Source organism: Leopardus geoffroyi, chromosome E2 (assembly GCF_018350155.1).
Source record: "Leopardus geoffroyi isolate Oge1 chromosome E2, O.geoffroyi_Oge1_pat1.0, whole genome shotgun sequence".
Taxonomy (NCBI): Eukaryota; Metazoa; Chordata; class Mammalia; order Carnivora; family Felidae; genus Leopardus; species Leopardus geoffroyi.
The window spans coordinates 8,091,680-8,119,666 of record NC_059335.1 but is presented as its reverse complement, the minus strand read 5'-3'; the positions used below and the strand labels follow the sequence as shown (position 1 = coordinate 8,119,666).

Genomic DNA, 27,987 nt, shown 5'->3' with positions numbered 1-27,987 from the left:
CTTTTGTTCCACAATAAATTTTATTTAGGAAAGCAACATACAGTCACAGGTATTTCAGACAGTGCAGCGAACTGTAAAGACAAATACAAAAGACACTTGGGATACAACTGGTTGCCTTCTGTTCTTCTGGACACTGGATCTCACTGTAACTAACTAGGTTTGCTCTAGCGTTGGTCAAGTTCAGAACCAAGTCTGTGGCCGCCTCTGGCACCCATGGCCATTTCAGCAGGCCATTTTGTGGATGAACATTTTATGCTGTTTTTTCATCTCTGTTGTTCATTCATTCGCAAATGTGAGGGATGGTGCTGAGGTCACAAAAGGGAATAAGGAACGCTCCTTGCCCGCAGGGGCTCACACTCTTATGGTGAGGCAGTGACGTAACCGGTTGGCCTAAGATCGTGTGGCGAGTGTTATCAAAGGTGCGAGCTCAGTGTGGTGCAGGGACCACAGGACAGCCATCTGACCCAGCTTTTGGGGTGGCCAGAGAGGGCTTCCTGGAGGAGGTGAGGCCTAAGATAAGGAGACCTGGACAATCAGGAGGCATGTCAGCCAGGCAAAGTGAAGACCTCCCGGTTCGAGTCTGACCCTTTTCTCAACACCTCATTTAAGTCCCTCATCTGACCCGTCCTTCCTCCTTTGAAATTCTACATCCCACGGTCGGTTCTATTCACAAGTCCCTTCTTTGCACTGGTGGTGAATTTCCACACGCACACACCTCATACGAGGATGCTGTCTCCTCGAAGACGGAGACTTTTCACTGCACCTACGACTATGTGTTGGACAAGTGGCGGCTTAGCGGACCCTGGCTGGGAGACGGATGGTGTTTGTGCGAATCAGCACTTCTCCAGCACCTGGCTGGAGCCAAGAAGGATGGGGAGGGTGCTGTTGTAGGTGATGGGGTCTGGGATACGCAAAAGATACACAAAAGAAACCACACCCACTAGGCTGCTGTCAGGGCCAGAGTGCTTGGAATATTTCTCTTTTTACTAATGCAAAATGCCAGACCACAGAACTGTTCTCAACAGCACAGTCGTTTGGAAGAAAGGAGCAAACAAGTATTCACTGCAACCAAAAACCAGACAATCATTACGCGGCGCCCACTGCCCCCAACACCCTCGGAACCCACGGGCCCTGAAGACGGCCGGCAGCTCAGTCGAACGTGATCCGGAAGCTGCGCTCCTGCTCTTTGCGACGCCCCTCGCACACCTTGGTCACCTCCTCCACCTTCCTCTGCAGCAGCGCCGAGTTCTGGTCGATCCACTGCAGCGAGTCCATGTGCGCGTTGAGGATCTTGCAGATCTGCTGCAGGGGGTCGCTGGTGTCGGCGGGACCTCCAGACGTGTTCAGGTGCTCGATGATGTCCTTGAGGTCTTGGGCCATGCGCTTCAGCTGTGCGTCGATGTTCTCGGCGAGCTTGTAGGTTTTCTCGCGCTCCTCGTCGGCGTGCTGCAGGTAGACGGTCCCGCTCTGCTCCTTGACTGACTCCTCCAGCGGGCTCAGCAGGTCTTCCAGCTCCTTCTGCTGAGACAGGATGAAGTCGAGCTCTTGGTCCAGCCTCTTCTGGTCCAGCTTCACTTTCTCCACCTCGCGGTGGAGGGTAGTGATCTTCTCCCCATTCTCGATCAGCGTGCGGTCCCAGGCGTTGACCTGTGTGGCCTGCTGCAAAAAGTGCCGCTCCTGGTCCTCCAGCTCCAGGCTCCACTTGTTGATCAGACTCTCCAGCTGGGCGTAGGTCATCACGGGACTGGCGGACGCCCCCGTGGGTGCACCGGAGCCAGGAGGCACGGTCGCGGCAGCGGGTGCGTTGCTGGCGATCCCGGCCGGTGCCAGTGGCTTCAGATTCAAGGCAAAGCTGGCGGTGGTGGTGGCCGCCGTGGTGGTGGCTGTGGCAGTGGTGGCAGTGGCAGTGGATGTTGTCGTGGAGGAGGTAGAAGCCGCCCCAGGGGCCTTTAAGCTGAAGCCCAGCGTTCCGGCCCCGGGTGCCGCAGCTGTGGTCGACGGGGTACAAAGGGAAAGCCCGGTGGTGGTGGAGGCGGCTGGAGCGGTCGCTAGCGAGGCGAACAGCGTGGGCCCGGCACTGGTGGTGGCTGTGGAGGGTGCAGGAGCAGCTGGCTGAGTGGCTCCTGCTCCAGTGGTTGCCGGAGTGGCGGGAGTGAAGGGCAGTCCGCCCAGTGCCGTGGGCTGGGCCAAACTCCCCACGGAGCCAATATTGAAACCGGAGGTCCCGCTCTGGGACGTGCTTCCGCCTGTGAACGAGAATCCCCCCGGTGTGGTGGACGGAGCGGCAGAGGTGGTGGTGGAGCCGAACACAAAGCCAGCGGGTGCTGTGCTCTGGCTGGAGGTCACAGTGCTTGAGATGGCGTTGGTGAGGGTGCTGCCGCCGAGCCCAAAGCCGCCAGGGTGAGCAGTGGCTGGGGTGGCGGCTGCATTGCTCAGGTTTAGCTTCGGAGCGCTGATCCCTAAGGAGAATCCCGTTCCTCCCGTAGCAGGAGTTGTGGTTCCAAAACTGAACCCTGGGGTCTGTGTCGCTGGAGCTTGGGTGGTGAGCGAGAACAGGCCAGTAGAAGGGGTGCTTGCAGCTGGCTGGGAGGGAGTCCCAAAGTTAAACCCGCCAGTGCCAGACGTAGAGAAAGAGAAGCCGGTAGCAGGCGTGGTTGTTGCCGTCTTTGCGGTGCCAAACGTGAACCCGCCTGTGGGGGCCCCAGTGCCTCCAAAATTAAACCCGCTCATGGCTCCAGATTCCGGCGGCAGCGGCTACTCTGACTCCCAGAGCAAATCCCTCGGTGTCTGCAACCTTGGGAAGATTTTCAAAGCACAGTAAGTCACATGATCAGATGGCAGTTTGGGAAAGGCAACCTCAACGGCATGATGGAGCGTGTGGAGGGTGGCGGGACTTTGCATAATTATAATACGTGCTCGCCACCCTGCTCCCTGCTACAGCCCAGACAGGCCCTGTTAAACTAGCAAAGAAAGATTCGGAAGCATAAGCCGGTGCCCTGGGGGTCAGGTGCTCGGGGCTAGATGTGCTTGGGCCGTGCGCAGCCAGGTTCAGCACAAGCAGGAGTATCTGCTGCTGTGGAAGAGAAGGCCAAAGAGCAGGCACCTGAGCTGACCTCAGCCCCGAGGAGGGCACACAAAATAACACCTGGAGGACCGGCTGCCCAGGATGCCGTGCCAACCACAGGTGGGAGGTGGTGGGCGCTGGGCTGATCTGGCCGAGTGCCGCGCTGACTGCCCTTCTGGACTCACAGAAGGCCCCAGAAAGCTGAGCTGCACGGCAGGGCCTGAGGTGGCGAAGGTCCCATCCGTGCACACCCCTGACCTGTTAGGAGGATGGAGGGAGTGTTGGCGCATCCCTCTGCCCTCCTTCTAACTCAGGGGCGGACAGGAGACCCCAGTCGGCTAACTCAGACCTCCCCTGGGACTGCTCTCCAGGCACTCAAGAGGAGGTGGCCTTCACCTGCAGGTGTAGGGCACAGAGGATGCACATGCGGGGCACCCCCTCCTTTCCGGCCATCTGCAGCCCAGCTGCCACCAGAGAGAGTGACAGTGGGGAGAGGGAGAAAGTGATCATGTGCCCAGAGGATCTACACGCACTCAGAGGCCCCACCCCATCTTCCTTAGAAGCTCCATGAGCCAGCACAACCCTGTTCAGTCTAAGCCGACTAGATTTCTACGATTTCTGACTGAAAAAGACCCAAGCAGAGTCACCTGTTAGCTGACGCAGGGGCTGCTCACAGACGCTCACCCTCACTAATACCTGGAGACAAGGGATTCTGTCCTCGAGACAGTGGGGTGAGGACAGTGGGGCTCAGAGGGCTGCGGTGACTTGCCCAGGATCTCCCAGCCAGCAAGGGGTAGAGCCAGGAGCTGACCCCAGGCCACGGGCCTGTTTGCTGACTTCTACTGGCCCAGAATGGGTCCCGGACAACAGGGCACTTTCTCACACCAAGCGAGGGGATTAAGTTTTCAGTGTAAGGGAAGAGCTGCGTTACACCTACTGACAGACTCTTATGACACACAAGAAATGTAAGAAGTGACAACAAAGGGACCTGGGCAGAATGCACATCACTAGTGCAGTGTGATCTCAGCTGTGGAAAACAGAACTTTCAAGGAGGGCGGGAAGGGCTAAATGGCTGATGGGCATTAAGGAGGGAACTTGTTAGGATCAGCACTGGGGGTTACAGGTAAGTGTTGAGTCACTAAATTCTACTCCTGAAACCAATGTTACACTGTATGTATGTTAACCAAACTAGAATTTAAATAAAAATTTGAGGGGTGCCTGGGTGGCTCAGTCAGTTGAGCGTCTGACTTCGGCTCAGGTCATGATCTCATGGCTCATGAATTCGAGCCCCGCGTTGGGCTCAGTGCTGATGGCTCAGAGCCTGGAGCCTGCTTCAGATTCTGTGTCTCTTTCTCTCTCTTGAAATAAATAAACATTAAAAAAAATTTTTAAAATAAAAATTAAAAGAAGAAAAAAAAAAAAGGAGCACAGGAAGGAGACACACCGACGTGGACAGGGCCCATCTTTGGGTGGTGGGACTACATCATCTCCTTTCTACTTTGATGTTTGTTCTGTCCATACAATGGAGGGACATAATCTATAAGCCTGGTGTTTCAAAGAGGCTCCAATTATAGGGTGTGGATTCAGTCTGAGAAACCAGTGAACTTATGCAGCCAGGTTTTAAAATCACAACTCAAGTAGGACAGATGGAGTTACTGAATTAAACAAGCCTCCCCTAGGCTGGCCCTGCCTCAAAGGTGACTGGGGTTGGGGTGGGGCCAGACCGAGGTGGGGAGGTGGAGCTGACCCTGAAGGTGGTGGGAGCCCTAAATAGTTTCCAGTGGAGTCAGTATGGGAAGTATTAACCATGTGGTCCCCCTGAAGATGCCCACACCCGAATCTCTGGAACCTGGGAATATGCTGCTGTTGCGGCAAAAGGAATTTCCAGGTGTGATTAAATTAATGGTTTTGAGATGCAGAGGAAGTGCCCCAAGCATGGGAACACACAGGCCTCTAGAAGCTAGAAAAAGGTGACAGCAGGTGCCCTGCTGACACCCTGCTTTTAGCCCTTTTGAGACTGAATTCGGACTTTGACCTCCTGAACTGGAAGAAAATAAATCTGTCATTTTAAGCCACGAAGCTGCTGTAAATTTGTGAGAGCAGCCATGGGGAAAGAACACGGTTGGAAAGCATAAAATATCTGACAGACCTGAGGTAGGACCTAGTGGCTCCCTAGGGCTCCGGTTTCAAACAAGGGACAGGAAACCTCTCTGAGACTCAGTTCCCTTATCAGGAAAGTGGGGCGGCAGCTACTGGGCTGAAGCGAGGCCAGCATCCGTGGGATGCGAGTTAGGGTGCTCGTTATCACTGCTGCCATGCGCAGGCACACGCTTGAAAGTTTTACTTTGGGGACAGCCTCTGGAAGCTGGTGAGGAAAGAAGAAAAGGAGCCCAGGAGGGGCCGCAAACACCCAGCTGTAAAGAAGTTCTTCTGAGAGAAACGTGGGGGTTGAGGCCGACCTCAAGTTTAACGCGAATTCATGGTAGGCTGCCATGAGATGTAGACCCCAGGGGGATTTCCAGGCAGCCAGGTGTGCCCGGCACCGTGCTACGTACACTCTCCCTAGCCAGACCCCCAGCTAATTTCACACCGATCCTATAGAGAGGTCGGGATGACTGTCCCCCGGCACAGATGGGAAAAGAGAGGCTCAGATGGAAGTAACTTGTCCATTCTTATCCCACAGTGGGCCCTGAACCCTGGCCTTGGGCTGTAAACCCCTCTTTAGTTCTACCCTGTCAAACAGGTGCACCTGGTCACAGGGCAAGCAGCCCTGCTTTGGGGCACGGACGCTATTCTGCACCCCAGCCTCCATCCAATACCCGCGTTTCTTACTTCCCTTTCATCCAAGACAGCAAAGGTAGTTCGGAGGCAAGACAGCTCCCTGTCCTGAGGCACGAGGTTGGTTCTTCAGACTTCAAGACCTGTGTTTGAACTATGCTTCTGCTGCTAGCCGTGGGGCCCGGGCCAAGTTATTCCTGAGCCTCTCCAAGCCTCAGTGCCTCCCTCTGTAAGGAGGACAATCCCCTCCCACCGTGAAGAACAAGGTCACAACTGAGAAGCCAAGTGCCTGGCCCAGGGAAGGCATCCCCAAGTCCCGATTCCTTTCCCCTCTCCCTCTTCAGGACCAGTTTTACTTCTGCAAGGGTCTCCAGGGATCCTCTTGTGGCCCAGGTCTGAAGAAACCTGTGGCGGCTGCCCCTCTCCAATGTCCACTGCACCCTCTGCCTTCCTGGCAGAGCCTGCCATTCCGTTCTCCTGTTCCGCATAGACACGCGCCTCTAAGGAGAGGACCTCGGGGCTGCCTGGTCTAAGCCTGGGGACCTTGGCTGGCTGCCCATCAGCACCTCTGGGGGCAGGTTCTTGGGGGCGGCGCCCCGGCCGTGGCATTTTTATAAAGCTCTCCCGCCACAGCAACACCTGAGCCCCCAGGGCCGCCGGCGCCCCGCACTGGACCCCTTCTTCATGAGAGCCCAGTTCCCTACTCAAGTGCCGCATCCAGCCAGGTCCGTTCGGGTTACTGGCGGCCAACAGCCTCCGAACAGCTACCACCTACATTTCTCAGTTCTCAAGACCTCAGCCCCACAGAACTTCTATGAATAAGCTGCAGCTAAATTTTTCCACACGAGCATTTATAAAAAGGTCTCTGTAGCTGTTAAAAAACTAAAAGAAAAACAATTTTCCGTGGGGGGCTTTTGTGGCTTCATGGTTCACCATTTATTAAATGCCTCACGTGTTTCCGATTCTACAGGAGCCAGGAGCTACTCGCAGTGGCAAACACACACCGACTCGGCCCCACGCTTTGCACTTTAGATGTATTATTGCTCATTTACTCCTGAAAGCAGGTCCCTTTCTTAAGCCAGGAGAGTGAGGCCCAGAGGTTACTTAAGCCATGGTCCTCGTCCCTGAGGTGGCCAAACGTGACCTTCAGTACCAGGGCACCAGGCAGGGACAGGACCGGGTCACGTGTTGTACGAGCACGGACAGGTCCTCACGCTGGCCTGGGCTCTGGGGAGCACTCTCCTGGAACTGAGTGTGGAGGGGAGATGTGAGATCAGCCAGGATCGGCCAGGCGGGAGGGGAGAAGGGCTTGGTCGCGGGCACAGAGAGGCTGAAACCGCAGGCGTGTCTGTGCACACAGTGAAGGGTGGACTCGGCAGGCCCGGATTATCCAAAGAAAAGACTGGCCCGTGTCTGGTTCCTGGGAGATAACCTCCAAGCCCCCAGAGCATCCTGCCAGCCTGCCCTCGGCAGGGGCCAGAGACCAAGTGACGAAGATCAGTCACACAGATGCTCCGTGCCTGTGTGAAGATCCTGGCACCAGGGTTCAGGGGAGCATCCCTGGGGGCAACGCTCCACGTGTGTGGTCACACAACGGTGCCTGGAGAACCAAGTGCGGTGCTGTCGGGTCAGCTCCACTGGGAGACGAGCGGGAGCTCACACCTGGTCTCTCCCAGACTCTGCCCTGTGCATCTTTTACCTTTGTTGACTCTCATCTCTCTTTTGCCGTGACAGGGGCAAAATCTAACAGGTTTGCCGAGTTTTAGGAGTCCTTCTAACTAATCAGTGAACACAAGGGTGGTCTTGGGGACCAGGGTGCACAGTGTGTGTATAGCACCACGTGACGGGAGCTGTTGGTCAAGAAATGACATGCTGATGCCTCCAACTTGGTTTCGAGGCAGCCAGGGAGACACTTCACGGGTAGGGAGACTAACATGGCAGATCTACGTGTGGGGAACGGACTGGAGGAGGCCGGGGTGATGGTCTAGGCCAGAAGCCAGAGCCAGGACTCTGAGGACAGAGGAGAGAGAACCGCAGTTTGGGAAATGTAAAGAAATGGAGTGATGGCTGTGCGGGGCTGTCTCAGTTAACGAGGACGTCAACCAAGACCAGGACCTTGGGAGTTTCTCACAAACGTGTGTGAAAAACATACACTATTTCAAGACTTTTCCACTTTCACCAAACGGGCAAACTTCCCTACAAGAGAAGCGGACGGTGCTTGGGCCAGGTGCTGAGGGCTAGATGGCCACAGATGTGACGCCCAAGTGGGCCCGGAGTGAGGAGGGGCTGCCTCGAAGTCACTGAGGGAGTCGGTGACAGAGCGGCCTGCCCTGCATCTGTCCTTGTTTTTCACACCACATCCGTCCGCCTTCACAGCCCAGGAGAGTCTGAGATTCTGACCACCCCCAGCCCCCGCCCTGGCTTTGAAGACCACCGTTCTCTGCCACCACCTCCAACTTCACTCAGGTCCACTAACCTGACCTGTGCAGTTCTTCTGCCACTCCAAATCCCAACTCAGATTATCTAATTTATTTACTCTATTACTTACTCAGCCCCATTCTATGCACAGGGATGACAACGGAGACAAAGCAAACTCTCTGCAGTGCAACATTCACTCATACAACAAATATTTGTGAGCACCTGCTATGTCCAGACACCGTTCGAGGCCCTGGGATTACGGCTGTGACTGAGACAGAGGCTCCTTACTCTCATGAGGCTTGTATACCAGCCAAGGAGACAGGAGAACAACGAACTTCACAAAGGAATTATACAGCATGCTAGAATAGGCTAAACACTATGGAGGAAGCGAAAGTGGGGCAGGGAAAGGGGAACACGGTGGCGGCACGGGGGCAAAGGGGTTGACTGAGTCACACCGAGGGAAGAGCCACAACGAAGTCCTGGGTGGGACATGACGACAGGCAGCCAGTGTGGTTAAGGTGCAGGGGCCACTGTCCCTGCACCTGGGACTCTCTCCCTCCCTGTCCCAGCCCCTTTCCTCTATCTGAAACAGGGGTGTTTGGGAATGAATATGGAGGGGGAAACCTCAGCCTTGGACTGAAAGGAATGGAAGGATTGAGAAGGCAATGGGGGGAGGCGGGGAGTGTCTATGTGATAGAATAATGGCCTTCATATGTGTCCACCCCCCTAGCCCCAGAACCTGTAAATAGGAGACCTCACATGGCAAAAAAGGACCTTGCGTGTGTGATTAAATTAAGGATTTCGAGATGGGGAGATCACCCTGGATGGCAGCATGGGCCCTGAATGTAATCACAAGGGTCCTTAGGTGGAATGGGAGGCGGCAGAAGAGTCAGGAGATGTGACCATGGGAAGAAAATTCCGAGAGATGCTGTGCTGCTGGCTCTGAAGACAGGGCTTGGACCACAAACCAAGGAATGTAGGGGGTCTCTAGAAGATAGAAAAGATGGGTTCTCTCGGAGTTTCCAGAAGGAATGAGATCCTGTGGACCCATTTCAGATTTCTGACTTCTAGAACTGTAAGAGGATAAACGTGTGTTGTTTTAAGCCATTAAGTTTATGATCGTTTGTTACGACAGCAATAGGAAGTGGACAGAGGAACAGGGGAGAGAGAACAGGATGGCCTAAATCTAGATACATGGCTGGGAAACACATCCTAGAGTTGGGGGTCGAGAAAAGGGCTAGAGCGAGAGGAGACAGGGCCGGGGCAGGTCTGCCTCTGTGCATCAGGACCAAGGCGAGAGGCTGCTGCAGTCGCTGGGCCCCGGCAGCCGGGGAGCCGGTGGGAAAAGAACATGCAGCTGCGATTCTGAGAATCAGGATGTCCTCTGCTGCTGGGGCAACCTCATCAGCGGTGCGGATGTGTATGAAACCCAGCAACAAGCCATCTGTGACAGAGGGAGGGAAAGGTGGCCTGGGAGCACCAAGGAGGGCTCATAATGGAGATGGTGTCCGCCCACAGGATTTCTCACTTTTGTTCACTGTGGTTATCCCCAGCACCTGGAGCGGTGGCCGGCATGCAGCAGGCGCTCCGTAAGTGACTGTGACTGACTACCTGGTAACTCAGAACTACCACTTACAGAGTGCCACCTATGTCATGGTACTGGGCCAGAAATACTAGGTAGCAGACCAACGAATCCTTTCTGGATGGGAAACAGGATCAGAAAGGTGATGTGACTTCTTCGAGGTCACACAGCAGCAAACACCAGTCCCAGGATGGGAATCCCGATCTTTCTGGAGCTAAGTCCTGCTGTTCTGTCTGGAACATGGGAGGAGGAGAGGTCAGAATTAAGTCTTGAAGGATGAGTGAGGTTCTCTGGGCAGACATGTCACCGCAGGACTGACACACATACAGGCAGCTTCTCTATAGCTGTGGCGGGAGTGGCAGGCAGTGGGGAGGGGGAGCTGGGGGCCAGGTCACAGAGGCAGACTGCCTCTAGTCCATCTAGCAGAGACAGAGCCATGATGCTGCTTCCTTTTCTGATCCTAAAGCTGGCCTTCGTCTTCTCACCTCAGAAGCTTAAGTGACCGACCCTTCCACACCAGGCTCACCCCACTGGGGTAGAGACAGAGGCTGTCCCCTCCTTTACACCGGTTCTACTCCATTTCATTTGGGGCAGCAATAAGTCAAGCCAAACGGCTCTATTTCCCAGGGCTCCTCGGTGGGGCTTGGGATTGAGTCCAGGGTTTTCTAGTCCACTGATGGGCCAGGAGAGGGACTGCAAGCAGTAGGTCAGTAGGGGTCATTAGAGGTCCAGACTGTGGGGGCACCCGGGTGGCTCAGTCGGTTGAGTGTCCGACTTCGGCTCAGGTCATGATCTCGCGGTTCGCGAGTTCGAGTGACTGGGCTCCGTGCTGACAGCTCAGAGCCGGGAGCCTGCTTTGGATTCTGTGTCTCCCTCTCTCTCTGCCCCTCCCCTGCTCGCGCTGTCTCTCTAAAATAAACAAACTTAAAAAAAAAAAATGTCCAGACCGTGGACTTCTGTGCACTCTGAGGACAGGGGCCTTTGCTCGTCCTTTTCCATGAGTCACCTGGCAAGGCTCTGCAGCCCACCTGCCAGAGCCCCTGCTTCTCCACTCCTAACCCTGGGATCTTAGATTCTAAACTCACCGCCATGCCTGTTTCCTCATGTGAAAAATGGGGGTTACAGCTCATGAATCATGTGGTCTCTGTGAAGATGAAACTGTCTGATCCACGTCAGGCACTTACCACACGGTACACCCTTGGGGCCCAGGAAAAGCTACTCTCTTATTATTCTGGGAGCAACTGGAACAGATGCTCCTGACATTTCGGCCCACAGCCACCTGGTGGCGCTGCCAACAACGCCAAGCCCAGGTGGCGCCCAGGAAGCAAGGATGAGCCATCTGGGTGGGAGCCACCCTTTCCCCCCAAGAAATTAGCAATTTAATGGGGAGACTCTGGATCTCCTGGGTGGAGAGATTTAAAATAAAATGAAGGAAAGAAAGAAAAAGAAAAGGAAGACAATTAGCAATTTAAGAACTTGCAGGAAGTGTGATCACAGGCACAGAAACCAGAGAAGAATCAAGGGGAGCAGGAGAGAAAAGGGGGAAAATGAGAGACGGAAGGGACCTTCACCTTTGGCCCCCATCGGCGCAGCCAGGGAAATCTGGTCCCCACTGAGGCTCAAATGCCGGCTGGAGCCTTTGCCAAGTGCGTCAGTGCAGGAACTCCCCGTCCACTCTGCTGCCCCCGCCCCCACAACCGTCTCCCCTGGGCTGTCTCACCAACATGCGTTCGTCGGCCACTCACCCCAAGTCCACCAACTCTGCTTCTTAAACTTCTCTTGAATCGGTTCCCCTCTCTCTCGGAGTCAAAGAAAACCCCTCTAACCCACAGGGAACAGGTGAGTTCACAGAGCCTACCCTACGGGAATGAAAATCAACTGATAAGCACAGAGCAGCTCGCTGACCAGACCGTAACCAAGACAGTCTCCACTGTTCCAGGCTGAAGAGGCAGCAGTGAGGGGGTGTGCGGCCAGACTGGGGTGCAGTATGAAGCCACAGCAGGGCTCTGTGTCACAGGATCTTGTTTTGAAGGACCCCCACCCACCCCGCGGGGGGTTGGGAAGGAGGGTGGCGGTCGGGGTCCGGGTCACTCGTGGGCTCTCACACGACCTCCCTGCCCGGTGGGCACGGCCAACCCCCGTTGCAGGAAACCAGGAAACGGAGCCTCTGGGAGGGGCAGGGATACTTTCCTAAGCTAAATGGGCAGCAGGGAAACCTCAGTACTCGCCACTGCCTAGAGGCCTTTCTCTCCGCAGTACATGGTGTCCCCGACAGAGAGGGCAGGATAGACACCCACCTCTCACCGCCTTAGGCCGCTTGGGATTCTGGTCCTAACTTCCTCCAGCCCACCCCTCCCTGAGGACCAGCACACTCGAGGCCCTTCCACCCCCAGGTGTATCGAACTTGTGTTAAATATTAGACACCTGTGAGGAGATGACAAGCAGAAGGCGTGTCTGTCCCTCTGTTTGCTCTTCAGGGGGAGGAGCGGTGGAAAGCCTCACTGCTTGTCTCACTGCTGCCTGTCTCTTCCTTCTCCCAGGCGGAGTGCCCTGACCAGGTCCCTAAATGTCCCTGCATGCTAACTGCTACGGAAGCTTTGTCACACATGTGCCATTTCTCTACCCACTGACGTGGTGGCTGTTTTAGAAATTTTTAAAATTCTTTTTGCAAGCAGTCTGTTCACGTGGTTCTACATTCGAAAGGGAAATAATACCCTGGTCTCCGTCTTCCCCTGTCCCCACAGCCACCAGCTCTCCTCCCTGAAGAAACGCGGCTAGGTCTCCTGTGCCCCTTGTCAGACTTCTGATTCATTTAAGCAAATGCAGTGAGCTCTCTACCCCTTCGCACACAAAATGTCATGTGCCGGACGCGCTGTTCATTTTTCACTTACTAGATTTTAGGATTCCTCTTAAGCAGGCTTATTATCCTCGCTGGAGAGAGGAAGAAACAGGCTCTCAGAGGGGAACCACCTTGGCCGAGGCAACGACATCCTGCCTCAGCTGCCTGCTCCTGTGGGCTGCCTCCAGCTGGTACCTAAATGCTCCTTGGATTCGATATTCCCAACCTCCTCTCTCCTCCCTTCCTTCCCCTGAAAATACTAGTTTTACCCTAAGGGAGCACTAGCCACCTAATTAGCAGTTACATTCTCCTTTACTCCAACACCCATAACTACATCCAAAGGAGCTCACATGGCAGGAAAAACAGCAGTTTTCCCATAGGGAAAACCAATCAGGTTAAGACATGCATGGAAAAGAAGTCAGGAAACAAAAGAAGAGTCAATTTTAAGAAAGATTTTAGAACAATTCTTAGTATATTTTGTTTCTCTTCTATTGAAAGATTTTTTTTCTAACTGCATTAAAAAAATGTTTATTTTTGAGAGAGAGTGCACACACACGAGCATGTGCGCGGGGGGGGGGGGGGGGGGGGACAGAGACTCCTAAGTGGGCTCTATGCTGACGACAAGAGAGCCCGATGTGGGGCTCAAACTCATGAGCTGTGAGATCATGACCAGAGCTGAAGTCAGATGCTTGACCGACTGAGCCACCCAGGGGCCCCTAGCTGCATTTTTAACATTCATATTTTAACTACAGAATTAATACATCAGTCCTTCCTTTAAAATAATGTCTTGCACATCACCAACAGAGCTAAGATTCTCTTAACACTACCCTCCACCCTGGTGCCCACACCTGTGAGGTAGCCGCTGCTAAAAGCTGTTGCATATCTTTTATCTGCAAACTTGTGTGTGCATTCAGAGCCTGAGGAAATGAAATGACTCCGATTTCTCTTTTCCTGAACAATATGGCAACAAGCATGCTCATTCACACCTTTGGCACAGGTGCATTTCTCCAGGATGATCTCCAGAAGCAGAGTTGCTGGCTGTGGACACTTGCAGTTTGGTTTTACTGGGGATGACCAAATTGCCCTCCAACCTGCCTATACCTGTTTTTATCCTGGTTCCTAAAGAGAATCATTTCCCTACAACTTGCCAGCACGTGAGATTAGGAAAGTCCCACCCATCTGATGTACCAACTGCATTTACTAAAAAATAACGATAAAAGCACTAACCATTCAGGGGCGCCTGGGTGGCTCAATCCGATAAGCATCTGACTCTTGGTTTCGACTCAAGTCACGATCTCATGGTTTGTGACATCGAGCCCCGCATTAAGCTTTTCACTGACAGCACGGAGCCTGCTTGGGATTCACTCTCTCCCCATCTCTCTGTCCCTCCCCCACTCAAGCACACTCACTCTTTCAAAATAAACTTTAAAAAAAAAAAAAAAAAGCACCATTCAGCACTCATTATATGCCAGCATGTGTTGGCACTAAGTCCACTAAGATGTAGAACAGGACAGACCCTGTGCTGGGCAAACAAAGACAGTAATATATGGTATGGCTACCATTTTCATGAAACCCAGAGTGATATTTAAATATGAATAAAAAAATTACCAGAATGGAAAACAGATACTCAAAAACTTATACACAAATATTCACAGGAGCACTAGTCCCAACAGCCAAAAGGTACTCTCATTGCCTCCCGTTATTGCACTCCAGCCCCACCTGTTCTTGAGGCCTAAAGTACTCCTGCCTCAGGGCCTTTGCACTTGCTGGTCCCTTCTCCTGAAATGTTCTCCCTTAAGTGTCCCCAGGGTTCACTCCTTTACTTTCTTCAGCCTTTGCTCACCTACTCAGTGAGGTTTTCCCTGGCTATCCTTAGGACTTAGCACCATCTGAAATAATATACTGACCTCACGGATCTCATTTATTGTCTCTCCATTAGGATGTCGGCTACATGAGGGGCAGCATTTTTGTCTGTGACTTCCACTGCTGTATTCCCAGTTAGTAATGGTTGCTGGCCATCGCAGGCACTCACCAAATGGCTGTCAAAGGCACTAAATGGATGTCAATGGCATCCAGGAGTTTCTTTATGCCAGGTGCTTTTTGTATACGAACTCCAACCATGAGACAGGTACCATTACTATTTCCCTTTTAGAGTTAAGTAACTTGCCCAATGTCAACATGAACTTCAAAGTCAAGATGAATATAGTAAGGTCTTGGGGCACCTGGGTGGCTCACAGTTCATGAGATGGAGCCCTGGGTTGGGCTCTCTACTAACAGTGCAGAGTCTCCTTGGGATTCTCACTTGCTTTTTCTCTCAAAGTAAACAAACATTAAAAAAAAAAAAAAAAAATTAGGGGCACCTGGGTGGCTCAGTCAGTTAAGTGTCCGACTTCAGCTCAGGTCATGATCTCACAGTTTGTGTGTTCAAGCCCTACACTGGGCTCTGTGCTAATAGCTCAGAGCCTGGAGCCTGCTTTGGATTCTGTGCCCACCCCCCTTCTCTGCTCCTCCCAGACTCATATTCTGTCTCTCTCTCAAAAATGAGTATTAAAAAAATTTTTTTTTTAATTTAAAGGGGTGCCTGGATGGTTCAGTCAGTTAAGCGTCTGCCTTCGGCTCAGGTCATGATCTCATGGTTCATGGGTTCAATCTCTACATCAGGCTCTCTGCTGTCCACACAGAGGCCGCGTTGGATCCTGTGTCCCCCTGATCCCCGCAAAAAATAAAAGACTTAGAACCTACTGGAAACCTAGGGGAGATGACGACTACCTTCACCTGGGGGATGGGTAAGGGGAGGGCCAGGGAAACCCTCCTAGAGAAGAAAAAGGATATTTAAGCATAGTTTTGAGGAACATGGAAGAGTTAGGGTAGGGAGGGGTTAGATCCATACCTCATTCCAGGCAAATGGTTGGACAGGCAAGGGCCTGCTGCCTTATGGAACAGCGTTAAACACCCTATGTTAAAACCACAAGATTGTCAGAGAAAATACACAAATGGCCAATAAGCATAGGAAAAGATGTTCATCATCATTGGCCACCGGGGAATGCAAATCACAACACAATGAAGATACCAGGTCACACCCCATAGGATGGTAATAAACATGGACAAGGAGTGTTAGCGAGGATGTAGAAAAACTGGAACCCTCGTTCACTGCTAGGGAATATAAAATGGCCCAGCCACTGTGCAAGAGTCTGGCAATTCCTCAAAAGGTTAAACACTGAGTTGCCCTATAATCCAGCAATCCCATTCCTAAGTATCTCCCAGGAGAAATGAACACATATGTCCACCCCAAACTTGTACATGCATTATTTGTAATAGCCAAGAAGTTGAAACAACCCAAATGTCCACCAACTGATGAATGGACAAAATGTGGTATATCCATAAAATGGAATGTTATTCAGCCTTTATAAGCAATGAAGTATTAATATATGTTACAAAACAGATAGACCTTGAAAGCCAAAGGACCTTCTATGACATGATTCCATTCCAATGAAATGTCCAGAAAGGCAAATGTAGAGACAGGTCAGTGGCTGCCTAGGGTTGAGAGATGGGGGAATGGGGAGAGACTACTAATGAATGGATATGGGGTTTTGGGGGTAGATGATGAAAATGTTTGAAAATTAGATTATAGTGATGACTGGACAACTCTGTGAATGTACTAAAAACCACTGAATTGTTCACTTTAATAAATGGATGTGCATTATACAATACCTCAATAAAAGCCAATAAACTAACCAATAGGTAGGAGATGCCAGGAAGGGGTTAGGAGGGCAGAAGTGAGCCTGCAGAAGTAGGCAGTGGCCAGACTCAGTCCTGACTTTACCTTGAGGGCAGGGACTGGGCAGAGGAGTTTCCAGACAGGATCTGAAATGCCCTCAGCTGTGAGGCTATCAGGGACTCCTTGAGACATGCAGTTAGGCATAGAGAGGACATTCAGACTTGGAGAGGGACTCTAAGCACCGTGTGTGTGTGTGTGTGTGTGTGTGTGTAGAACCGCACACACTTGTGCTCCCTCCCCAGCTCAATCCCTGTAATCAACACCAGCATCTCGAGGGAGAGGCAGTGATGTCACTGGTTGGGGAGGAAAAGGCCCAGGCCAGGTTGTGGTAGAGACAGTTGCCATGGAAATGGTTTCTCTGGGAACCAAGTGAAAGCCACCAGAAGTGAGGGGGGTGGGCAAGGTGGCCTCGATTCTGAGAACTAGAAACCAATCACACCTACCCGCCTCTGGGTATCAATCACCATGCTAATATTTCTGGACATTTGGTACGTGCTGGGCTGTTGGCAGTGCTTTACCTGCACCGACTGCCAACTTTATGAGGTGGGAATTATTCAAAACCCCATTTTACAGAGGAGCAAGCTAAAGCCAAGAGAACTTTAGTAACTTACTCCAAGTCACACAGGTAGTCAGGACAGACCCAGGCTATCTGATCCCAGAGCTGAGCTGCTAATCACTCACTAGCCTCTCCAACGCGACATCGTGTCCACCTTCCACACCGTGTGCCATCTCTAGCACTCCCCATTCTCTAAGGACATCCGGGGCATCTCCATCACCTTCCAGACTTGTTCAGGTTTCACTCTGAATCCAATTCAGTGCTGTCTACCTCCCCAGCCACAGGCTAGACTCCCAAAGGCTAGAAGCTAAGAAGGGCATTAGCTGCTCTTTCCTGCCCCCACCTCGGGAATCTGTCCCTGCTCTGGGCGGGGGCTGGCAGAGGAGAAAGGCAAAGGGCTCTTGAACTCAGAGCGGGGCTCTGCTGGCGCTGACCCAGCGCTCTCCATCGGGCAGTCCCCACATTCATGGGGACCTATGAGGCATTCCTGTTGTGGTCCTCTGCCTCTGCCTCAGCCTGTCTCTTGCTCCCCGCAGCTCCCACCACAACTGGCCATCCCGAGTGCTGGCTGGGTTCAGGTTCTGCTATATTCCTCTGTGCTCAAGCAGCCCTGTGGGGACTCTGCATGTGTGACCCACCACATGGCAGGGACTCTCCACCTCTCTTTCCCCATTTGGAAGGATGAGCACGTTTGCTTTGAAAAAGGGAAAGCCAGGCCCGGGCTCACTCCCGTCAGACAGAACTTCAGAGAACACCAGGCAGGGCTGCTCTGACTGTGGTGGATGAGACAGAACAAGACCATTCTGGAATCATATTTCAACACAGACAGATGCACAAACCTTGTCCAAAGCACAAAAATGACCCAAATCCCCTTCCTGGCTCAGAGCAGACGGGAGCTTCTTACCTTAACCATAGCATTAGCTGGGCTCACTCCTCCTGCCTCTAGACGAAGTGGAGATACCCAGTCCCGGACTTGCCTCTGCTGCCCAGCCTCCAATCCAGAGCCAAGCCTGCTTCCCGAACCCTTCCCAAAGCTACCTAACCCCACCCAGCTCTCATAAGAAGCTCTCCATAACACCCACTTACTGAGACGCCCCGAGGGACCCAATGGTGGCAAGAAACCCAATGTTCAACTATAGGTGCTCCTGGCAGCCTCTGGCATGAGGCGCGGACAGATGAGGAACAGACGGGGGAGTAAGACACCAGCCCCTCTTTAGCAGGCATTTGACCCTCAACGACAATTCCTGAGAGGCCTCCTTCCCTGCTCCCCACAAACACTGTCCTCTCGACTCTACATGGGGCTGGGGCTGAGCAAGGCCCTGCTCTTCCTCAATCTTGATCAGTTCAGCAGGGAGCGGTGTGGTCTCAACTTTCAGCAACTCTGGAATGGAAGTACTTGGTTCCTTTTGTTCTCCGCTCTGGGCAGCGAGGATTACAGATCTGAGGGTGAAGGGGAAATCACTGAACCAAAGGTCAGGGAGGACCCACAGCCTGAGTCTCATCCACACTCATGGTTCCCTGGAGTTTCTCTCAATCACTTGCCAACCTTTCAAAACTTGGATCTCACAGGAAATGCTCGATTTCCAACTTCATAAAATCAGCAGCTCTGCACTGCAAGGTGGGGTCACCCCTGAGGTGCCTTTGGGGTTTCCCAGGGGCTTTGTTGGCCTCTCCTGAACACAGGCCCTTTGCGTTTAAGGAGAGGCTTGTTCGTTGAGCCAGGAACTGTTCTACGCCTTTTCGTGGATTATCTGTCTGCACCACTGCCCTCTGAGGGTTCTGTTATTGTCCCTACTTTAGTGATGAGACCACTGCAGCACACAAGGGCCCGGTATCTTGCTGGAGGCCACAGTGCAGTAAGTGATGGCATCTTGAGCTCTGGGCACTAGGCTGTCAACTACCTCCAGTTTGCCCAGTCCTCTTCCTATAGCCAGTCCCTGTGGGCACAGGAGGGGGCACCCTAGGGCTGGCCCTAGCTTTCATCTTCCAGATGAGAAAATAGGCTCCCTTGGGAGGTGTGATAGGCTGGATAATGGCTCTCCGAAGAGGTCTACATCCTAGTCCCCACAACCTGGGAACAGATTACCCTACCTGGAAAAAGGGAGTCTGCAGATATGATTAAACTGAGGATCTTGAATGCAGATATTCTGGATGATCTGGGTGAGCCCTAATGTAATCACAAACCCTAATGTAATGGAAGTGGGAGGGCAAGAGGATCAGAGGAGAAAATGGGAGAGGAGATGATAGAAGCAAAGGTCAGAGTGATGCGAGAAGGGCCATGAGCTGAGGAACACAGGCGCCTCTAGAAAAGGCAAGAAAATGGATTCTCCCCTTGAGCCTCCAGAAGGAACACGGCCCTGCAAACCTATTGTAGACTTTCGGTCTTCAGAAGTGAAAGGGAACGAAAGTGTGTTGATCTGAGCCACTGCGTTTATGATGGTCTGTTGCAACAGCCACGGGAAACAAACACAGAAGATGAGCACCGAGGGTGCCGGAGCCAGTACAGCCACGTGGGGCCTACCCAGGCTTGAAGGGCCTTGGCTGCTTCTGCCGAGGGAGACACCACAGGAGCAGCAGAAGGGCTCCCGAGGACTCTGAGCTACTAGGCCACGTGGCAGACTTATGCTCTGCATGCCTGGCCCCTGTACCGCCCTTTCCCCAACCGGGCTGGCCTTGGCCCTCCTGCCCTTGTTTGCCAGGACACCCACCTCCAACTCCTGCCCCCTTCCGGGCCTGCATGACCCCGGTACCTGCCCTAGCACCTCTTCAGAGAGAATCTAGGTCCGTCTGATGCAAACTGGGTGCCTTTTCTATCATGCCAGGCCCAGTCACCTTGATTGGGAAACAGTGAGGGGTGGCTGGTGAGGAGGGCCTCCACTAGGGCAGGAAGATGGGGAGGAACAGGTAGGAATCGATGGAATTTGGCAATCGTGAGCAGCGGCAAACCTGAGGTGAAGGTCTAGATGAGGCGGCCTCCCGGCAGGCTATGCCCTGGACTGCGGGTCAGGGACCTCACAGAGCCTAAAGAAGACAAGCTCTCCCTGGGGCTCGTGGGGTCTTGAAAGCTATGTGGTATTGTGGAGGCCTGGGCTCTAACTAGCGGTGTGACTGCGCACAACCCCCTTCACCTCTCAGGGCCTCAGTCTTGCCCCCTGCAGGACCAGCAGGTCGGCCTGTGAGCTGAGGCCTCTTCTCAACACTGGTCTCAGACACTTGGGATCCTGGATAGGTGGCTGCTCTCCTTCTCCCTCCCTCGCAGCGCTGGGGCCCCTCCCCAACCCAGGCCTCTAGGGCCTCGCTAACCAGGAACTGTTGCCAGGTGCGCCAGGGCCCCCAGAGAATCCCCCCACTCCCCCTCCCCATCAAAGAGCCAGGGTGATGCAACCTGCCTGCAATGGCCACTGCACTCCCCAAGCCTGGCTCCTCCGCACTGAAAAAGAGTCCCCAGAAGCCCCGCCCATGCTCCCAGCCCCAGCTCAGGAGTTGAAGGGACTGGGGTCAAGAGGAGGTACAGGAGAGGGCTTGGGGTGCCAAGACCGGGGTTCACAGGTGGCCATGGATGACCTACCAGTCACAAATTAGAATACACCGGGAAGGGCTAGGGAGCTAAGTGTGTGAACTGGCACCCACTCAGTAGGAATCAGTCAAGCTGCTTTGATGGGACAGCTGGCACCAGGGCTGAACTGGGTGAGATCCAACAGCTAGGGAGAGAAAAAGCTGCAAGGGGCTGGGACAAGAGGACCAGGGTCCCTGCCCCAATGTCTCTTCAGTCAGCATATGTGGCATGCAGCCGGCAACATGATTCCCATACTAAGCAAGTTCATGTCCAGTAATTAACAAATATCCTACCTGGCCACCCTCTCAAAAACCCATAATCCCAGTCTATGAGACAAAACCAAATTGAGGAATATTCTATAGAATGACCAACTCTTCAAAACCGCCAAGATCATGAAAAGACTAGGAAAGTCTGAGAAACTGCTGCAGAAACCAGAGGCTAAGGAGACATGACGACTAAATGTGATATGGCATCTGGAACAAAAAAACAGCATTAAGAACAACTAGTGAAATGAGAATAAAGCATGCCCTTTAAAACCCCCTTACCTGTGTGGGTCCTTTAGTTGTGACCCATGTACCACAGTAATGTTAGATGTCAACGAGGGGGAAAACTGGATGAGGGGTATATGGAAACTCTCTGTACTACCTTTGTGACTTTTCTGTAGATCTAGTCCACATGTATATCATAGAATATCTTTTCAGAAAAAAACTCAGACTTTGGTGGGTAGTGGGGGGGACACGACTCTCTGCCAGCAGTCCGTCCTAATCCTACCTATGGCTCAAATATCTATACTGAGAAGTAGAAGGAAGGTCGGTCCTTAAGTCTCACTTAAAAGGCTGGGAGATCTTTTAAAGCACTTACTGCTTAGCAGTGGGGATAAAACACAGCTGCCTCAGTCACAACCACCACCACTACTTATGTAGCACCTGTTTGCCAGGCACTAATCTAAGTGCTTGACCTGAATTTACTTAATCCTCATAACAGTACTAAGATGTAGGCACTATTGTTTTGCAAACTCTACTCCTGATGTGGGGCTCAAACTCACGGCCCCAAGATCAAGTCGCATGCTCTACTAACTGAGCCAGTCAGGCACCCAAGAAGTAGGCACTCTAAACTGCCATGTATATTGCTATGTTTCTATTAACTAAACTTCATACTTTATTCTGGTACTATTAATGGAGACTGAGGCACAGGGAAGTAAGCGAAATTGCCAATAAGCTAATAAGTGGGGTAGAGTCAGGGTTTGAACCCAACGACCTAGCGCCACAGTCTGTGCTTAACTGCAACTCTGTGCTCCCCAGGTAATCATGTAAGTCAAGTCCTCAAACACTGGCAGAGTGGACAGCTAGTGCCCTAAGTGAAAGTGGTCCGATCCCAAGAAGGATTTCCTGCATGTAACAGAAGCCTGCACGTCTTCATTCCCAGATACCTCTCAAGTTCAGGGTTCCCCCACTTTCTTTGGATCTCATAACCCTCACAAGCGATGAAAGCTGAACTCCAGGTGTCCTGCTGTGGGCAGATGCAAAGTGGGGAAGGGTTTCTGAAGCAAAGACCCAAAACCACCTGGGCTAGCGGAGGGCCTACTGCACAGGAAGGGAATGGCCAGGAAGCCCCTCTGTTTAGTAAAGGGAAGTGCAAATCTCACTATTTCCGGCAGGTTTGGGAAACTGATGGGGGGGGGGGGCTGGGGGACAGCTGAAGCAGAGGACCTTTTGAAAGAAGTGCTGAGGATAAGAGCTGATGGAGAAATAAGCTGATGGAGAGTAAGAGGATGGAGAAAAGGCAGTTACGGTGATGATGCTGGCTTCTCTGCACCCCACACAGGGATGTGCTGAGCGTCCATCATCTACGATGGGGAAGGGTGGGGATGGCTGGAAATTACTGAGACCTTGAAGGAGTGACCTACTAGCACATGCTGGATGTTCAAATGTCCGGGGCTTTTGCCAGAGCGGGAGGAAGGGGTAAGGGTTCCTATTAAAAATAAAATATGTTGAAAAATAAAAATGAAAATAAAAAACGTTGAAAAATAAAATAAAATACGCTGAACAGGTACATAAGAGCCCGGCTCTCGGTTTCACAGGCATCGACCTATTTGATTCTCACAAACAACCTCACCAGGTATACCTGATTTATTAATCCTCCTCATTACAGGTAGTTAGTCCCCAATCTACGAGACTAGAGACCTTGTCACTTGCCACCCTCGAAGGTCTGAGATTTGAAAGGCGCGCGATCTCATCGTGACTCACGCCAGACTCTAACCCACAAAAAGGTTTCTTAGCGTGGGGCAGTTGGGGGATGAGGACACTAGCATGTGGCTGGCCGGAAATTCGGGAAGCAGGGGGAAAAGTGAACTGGTGCAGCTCGGAGGGGGGGGAAGGGGACCGAATCCAGAAAATCGCGGGGGGCGGCTGGATCCCAGAGTCAGAGGAAAGGGAGGCTCGGAACCCCCGGGGTAGGAAAGATGAGGAAGGTGGATCCCCAAATAGGAGGAAGGGAAAGGTCGAACTCTAGGGGTCGGGAGGAGGAGAGGACTGGATCCCAGGATCCCCGAGAGGTAGGGACCAGGCCCGCCCCCCGGTTGGGACCTCGTGGGGTGGGGCGGAGCGCGGAAGGATCCTGGCGGGCTGTGCTGCGCCACCCGCGGTATATCTGTCCCCAGTCCCCGGGGCCGCCTCATTCCCCATCCTCAGATCACAATCTCTCCTCAGACTACCGCGACGCCATCTCCGCCCGCATAGCCCTGGCTATGGCTCTGTAGCCGCGACCCCTCCGTGCCCCGGCCCGTCTCTGCGCTCACCGCGCTTGCGCTGTTCGCTATCGCCTTCTTTCTTCAGCGGAGGCCGCCGCCGCCGCCTCTCTGTTCCACAGCCATGGAGTGAGTAACCGCTCGCCCCTCCCTCTCCAACCGCCTTTCCCGCCCTTTCGAAGCTCGCAGCCTTCTCGACCAGGTCTCGTGGGGGTGGGGTGGGGAGACGAGAGTGAGGAATCACGGTCGCGCAAGCGCAGAAGAGAAAAGACGCGCCGTCGGCGCGTGGCCAGGCATGCGCATTTGGGCCGATGGGGGGAAGGGTGCGTTCTTGAGAATGTTGGTGTTTAAAGATGGCCTGTGTGCAGGTGCGCCTGCGCACTAGCCCCTAGAGAGGGCGCGTTGTCTCCCACCCACCATCTCCTTGAGCAAGTCTGGCCGCGAGCGGTTGTTCACGTGCACGAGCCACCAGAGCCCGCATTTCTGTGTGAAGGGCGGACGGAAGCAACGGCACATGCGCACTGACCCCCCGATCCCCCGCAGGCGTAAGAGCAGTTGGCTCGGTGGCGGAGCATGCGCTTTGGCCCTCGGCTAGAGAGCCGCGTGTGAAAGGGTCAGGGGTGGGGAGCAGTTCTCTGCCGGCCCCTCCACTCTCCCGCTCCATGTTGCTCAGGCGCACAGCACAACTTACCTTTGACTCAGGCACCCGCTCGGGGGAGGGGGACTGATTTAGATTAGTAAGGCGAGGCTTAGAGGCAACCTGTTAAGAAGGGGGTGGAGCTAGGATCACCTTGGTTGCAAAGGGTGGGGCCTTGGGGAGCCCGTGGTGAGAGGGGGCGGGGCTAAGCAAACATCGCTGAGGGGTGGGGTTTCAATAGGAGACAAAGCGGGGCCTTCGGGGGAATCGTCGGGAAGGGGTGGGGTTAAGGTAAATATGGGGGCGGGGCTAGAGGGGGTCACCGCAAAGTTGAAAGGAAAGAGTGGGACTTGGTGTTCTACGTTGACAAAGGGGCAGGGCTGGGGCAATTCCCCTGAGAACCGATTCGAGCTTGCATCTAGGGATAGGGTGGAGCCTAAAGAAGGGGTGTGGCTGGAAGAAAATTGTGGGATTGAGTTTTTTATGAAGTTGAATAATTGCGGGGGGGGGGCTGGGAGGGGCTTAAGGAAATTCCCCTGGGAGACCATTATTAAGTTTCTATATTGGAAGGAGTGGGGCTTGGATATTCTAAAGGAAAGTAAGTGAGGGCTAAAGAGAATTCCCTTGGGAGTGGGTGGGGCTCAGAGATTTGGGGAAAGAAAGCATTGGTTTAGAATTCTGCGAGCGCAAGGTGCAGTCTCGAGCCTAGTTGGAAGGGGGAAGGGAAGACCCTGGGGACTTGGGGGTGTGGCTTGGTTTCCCTGTGATTTTGGCTGTGGATAGCCTCTGACACTGCCTACTTTTGTCTCACATGTAGGTCTTCCACTTTCACCTTGGTGCCTGTCTTTGCCCCGCTGAGCAACTTCCAGAGCCTCCTTCTAGCTGTTGGTTCAGCCTTCTTCTTTGCGACCCGTGCCCAGAGCCCGTGCTGCAGCCATGTCACTCCTGGCGACCCTGGGGCTGGAGCTGGACAGGGCCCTGCTCCCAGCTAGCGGTCTGGGCTGGCTCGTAGACTATGGGAAACTCCCCCTGGCCCCTGCCCCCCTCGGCTCCTATGAAATCCTTGGGGGAGCCCTGGAGGGTGGGCTCCCAGGGGGAGGAGAGCCCCTGGCAGGTAAGGACAGGTGGAGAATGGAGGGTGGGGTAAGCTGGGACATGGGGGACAGGGGAGAAGAATTCATTTATTCACTCAAGAAATATTTACTGAGTACCTGTAATAGCCAGGTCATGTTTTAGGTGCTGGGGGATACAGCTGAGACAAGACCAACATAATCCCTGCCTTCCCAGAACTCACACACTAGTGGGGAGGCAGACAAAAGACAAATTAAGTGATGATATATTGGGATAAGTGGGAAACAGTAGCTGAGCCAAAAAAATAAAAACACAGCCTTAGTTTACAGCGAGTAGCCAGGAAACATATAGGTAACATTTTGGCTGAGACCTAAAGGCTGGGAAGGAATAAGCCAAGAAAAGACCCAAAGGAAGAGCTTTTCAGGTAGAGGAAACGGCATACGCAGAGGCCCTGGGGCAGGGGTTATTTTACTCATTAGTGTTTTCCAAACGCTTGGCACATGGTTTGTTCTCAATAATTAATGAATTACAGATGAAACGGGTGTGTTGTGTGTGTGAGACCTAGTTTGTCTTTAGGGATGGAGAGTAAATCAGAAACTATGGACGTAGGGTAGTTAGTAAAGATTATTTGGGAATGGTTGAAGATCTAGCTGGTTGAGTTTTGTTGTTTGGGTCATTGGTTGCTTGATTGATCCATTGATTGGCTGCTTAATAGGTTGACTGGTTGCTTGACTGCTTCATTCACTTAGTTGATTCGTTGGCCAACTGGTGGGTAGTTGATTGGCTGGTTAACTGGTTGGTCAGATGTTTGATTTGTTGGCTGGTTTGTTGAGGGGTCTGATGACTCACGGGTTGGTCGGTTGACCGATTGGCTCGTAGGTGGTGTCACTCAGTGAATGGGATGAATGAAGCCAACGCGAATGAGCACCAGGTGAGGCAGGAGACCGGGAACTCAAGGAAACTTATGTCCCTCCTCCAATTCTCCAGGTGACGGCTTCTCTGACTGGATGACTGAGCGGGTGGACTTTACAGCCCTCCTGCCCCTGGAGCCCCCCTTACCCCCAGGTGCCCTCCCCCCACCCTCCCCACCTCCACCTGACCTGGAGGCCATGGCCTCTCTCCTCAAGAAGGAGCTGGAACAGATAGAAGACTTCTTCCTTGATGCGCCACTCCTCCCACCATCCTCCCCCCTGCCTCAGCCGCCACCACCAGCGCCCTCCGTCCCTCTTCCACTCCCCCTCCCCACCTTTGACCTCCCCCAGCCCCCTGCTCTGGATACCCTTGACTTGCTGGCTATCTACTGCCGCAGTGAGGCCGGGCCAGGAGACTCAGGGTTGGCATCCCTGCCCCCACCACAGCAGGCCCCCCCACCTCCTCCTCCACCCTCTCGCCCGGCCCCCTACCCGAATCCTACCACCACCCGAGGGGACCGCAAGCAAAAGAAGAGAGACCAGAACAAGTCAGCAGCTCTGAGGTACCGCCAGAGGAAGCGGGCAGAGGGCGAGGCCCTGGAGGGCGAGTGCCAGGGGCTGGAGGCTCGAAACCGGGAGTTGAGGGAGAGGGCTGAGTCGGTAGAGCGCGAGATCCAGTATGTCAAGGATCTGCTCATTGAGGTGTATAAGGCTCGGAGCCAGAGGACCCGGAACAGCTAGAGGGGCTTTGGGCTGTAGGGGGCACTGGTCTTCATCTCTGGCTCACCTCTATTTCTGGGGCTGGGGTCGGAGGATCCCACCATCCCCTTTTCTGTCTGACTTTCTCCCCCTCCCTCTCCTTTTATCTTTGACTGCTCTCGCCCATTTCTGAATTTGCCCCCCTTCTCCCACCCAGAATCCTGGAATGTCTGGCCTTACTCAGCATCTCCACTTCTCAAGTAACAGCTGAGGGGCTGGGGGCCCAGAGACGGGGAGCTTGCAACCCTGGTCTCTCAATCAGGGAAGTGAGGCCAGGAAGCTATGCAGAATGAATGTGGAACAAACAGGGGAGCCCCCTGGGGATGTGAGCCAGGGAGGGTCTTAAGAATGGCCCCTGTATAATAATATAACCAAAAAAGCAAGCCAAGTGACCTTAGGGAAACATATTTGGGCGGGAAGCCAAAAGGTGGCCAAGTTCACAGAGCAGGTGAATATGCAGGTAGCCGGGGAGGTGGGCAGGGCGGGGGAACGGCCATAGTTGGGACTGGGTGTTCATTTTAGCTCTGGGAGGAAATCAGTATTTTGTTGTGGGGGGAGGTGTCGTGTTGTGTTGGGGGAGGGGCTGCATCTAGGTGAGGGAGGGCAGGGACTGATCCTTTTGGTGGTTCGTGAGCAGAAATAAAATGAAGAATTTTCTCTGGTCTGTGTGTCTTTCTTTTGGGGAGAGGGCAGTCTTAGGCCAAAGAATGATGACGTAGATACAACAGATAATCCTTATTACACACACACACTTGGCTCATGGCCAAGGCCCAGATGGGATCATTGAACTGGTCAAGACTCAAGGCCCACTTCTTCTTAATTAATTAACTTGTGATTTTAGTTATTTTTAATTTTTTTAAGTTTATTTATTTTTGAGAGAGACAGGGACACAGAGACGGCACTGGGTGAAGGACAGAGAGGGAGAGGAAGAAATCCAAGCAGGCTCCCTGCTGTCAACGTAGAGCCCAACGCAGAGCTCGAACTCACGAAACTGCGAGATCTTGACCTGAGCGGAAACCAAGCATCAGATGCTCAGCCAAGTCAGCCACCCAGGAGCCCCCAAGACCCACTTTTAGATCCAGACCACTTACTACTTGTATAGACAGAAGATGTCAGCTCCTTGTGGTTCTTGTCACACACACCAAAGGGGACGACACGGAAACAAAAGGGGGCTGCAGCAAGGGGGATGGGGCACCCGTGCCGAGGAGCCTGCTGTCTGATGAAAGCCCCCCCAGGGGAAGTTGGGAAGTAGGTGAGAATACGGCCTGGAAGCTATAACGAAGATGGTCCCC

General features: G+C 53.2%; 3 protein-coding genes across 8 annotated transcripts in view; 1 reads left to right on the top strand and 2 right to left on the bottom strand.

Annotated features, from left to right (window-relative positions):
• Positions 1 to 24,092, bottom strand: part of IL4I1 (interleukin 4 induced 1) — a 36,843-nt gene extending 12,751 nt beyond the window's left edge. For 4 of the 5 annotated variants that reach the window (XM_045441811.1, XM_045441814.1, XM_045441810.1 and 1 more), the window contains exon 1: positions 23,369 to 23,469. The gene's annotated coding sequence lies outside the window, so the exon portion shown is untranslated. Of the gene's footprint in view, positions 1 to 23,368; positions 23,470 to 24,008 lie in introns of those variants that run through there. The other variant, XM_045441813.1, reaches the window with a different exon arrangement.
• NUP62 (nucleoporin 62) lies at positions 2 to 24,114 on the bottom strand. 2 transcript variants are annotated; one of them, XM_045441820.1, is made up of 2 exons: positions 24,009 to 24,114; positions 2 to 2,794 (listed from the first exon to the last, which is right to left on the bottom strand). In XM_045441820.1, exon 2 carries the CDS (start codon positions 2,728 to 2,730, stop codon positions 1,150 to 1,152), a length of 1,581 nt encoding a protein of 526 aa, XP_045297776.1. In that variant the 5' UTR covers positions 2,731 to 2,794; positions 24,009 to 24,114; the 3' UTR covers positions 2 to 1,149. The 2 variants fall into 2 exon arrangements, with proteins under 2 accessions (XP_045297776.1, XP_045297775.1); XM_045441819.1 differs by lacking the exon at positions 24,009 to 24,114 and adding an exon at positions 23,369 to 23,481.
• Positions 21,303 to 27,220, top strand: ATF5 (activating transcription factor 5). The gene is made up of 3 exons (XM_045441823.1): positions 21,303 to 23,446; positions 24,772 to 25,068; positions 26,013 to 27,220. Exons 2-3 carry the CDS (start codon positions 24,891 to 24,893, stop codon positions 26,675 to 26,677), a joined length of 843 nt encoding a protein of 280 aa, XP_045297779.1. The 5' UTR covers positions 21,303 to 23,446; positions 24,772 to 24,890; the 3' UTR covers positions 26,678 to 27,220.
• Positions 27,221 to 27,987: the final 767 nt, after the last annotated feature.

What these genes read in the sequence shown, in the direction of transcription:
- NUP62 (XM_045441820.1), bottom strand. Translation starts at nt 2,730, where the DNA reads ATGAGCGGGTTTAATTTTGGAGGCACTGGGGCCCCCACAGGCGGGTTC.
- ATF5 (XM_045441823.1), top strand. Translation starts at nt 24,891, where the DNA reads ATGTCACTCCTGGCGACCCTGGGGCTGGAGCTGGACAGGGCCCTGCTC. An exon ending in GGGAGGAGAGCCCCTGGCAG is followed by an intron (nt 25,069 to 26,012) that starts GTAAGGACAGGT and finishes CCAATTCTCCAG; the next exon opens with GTGACGGCTTCTCTGACTGG.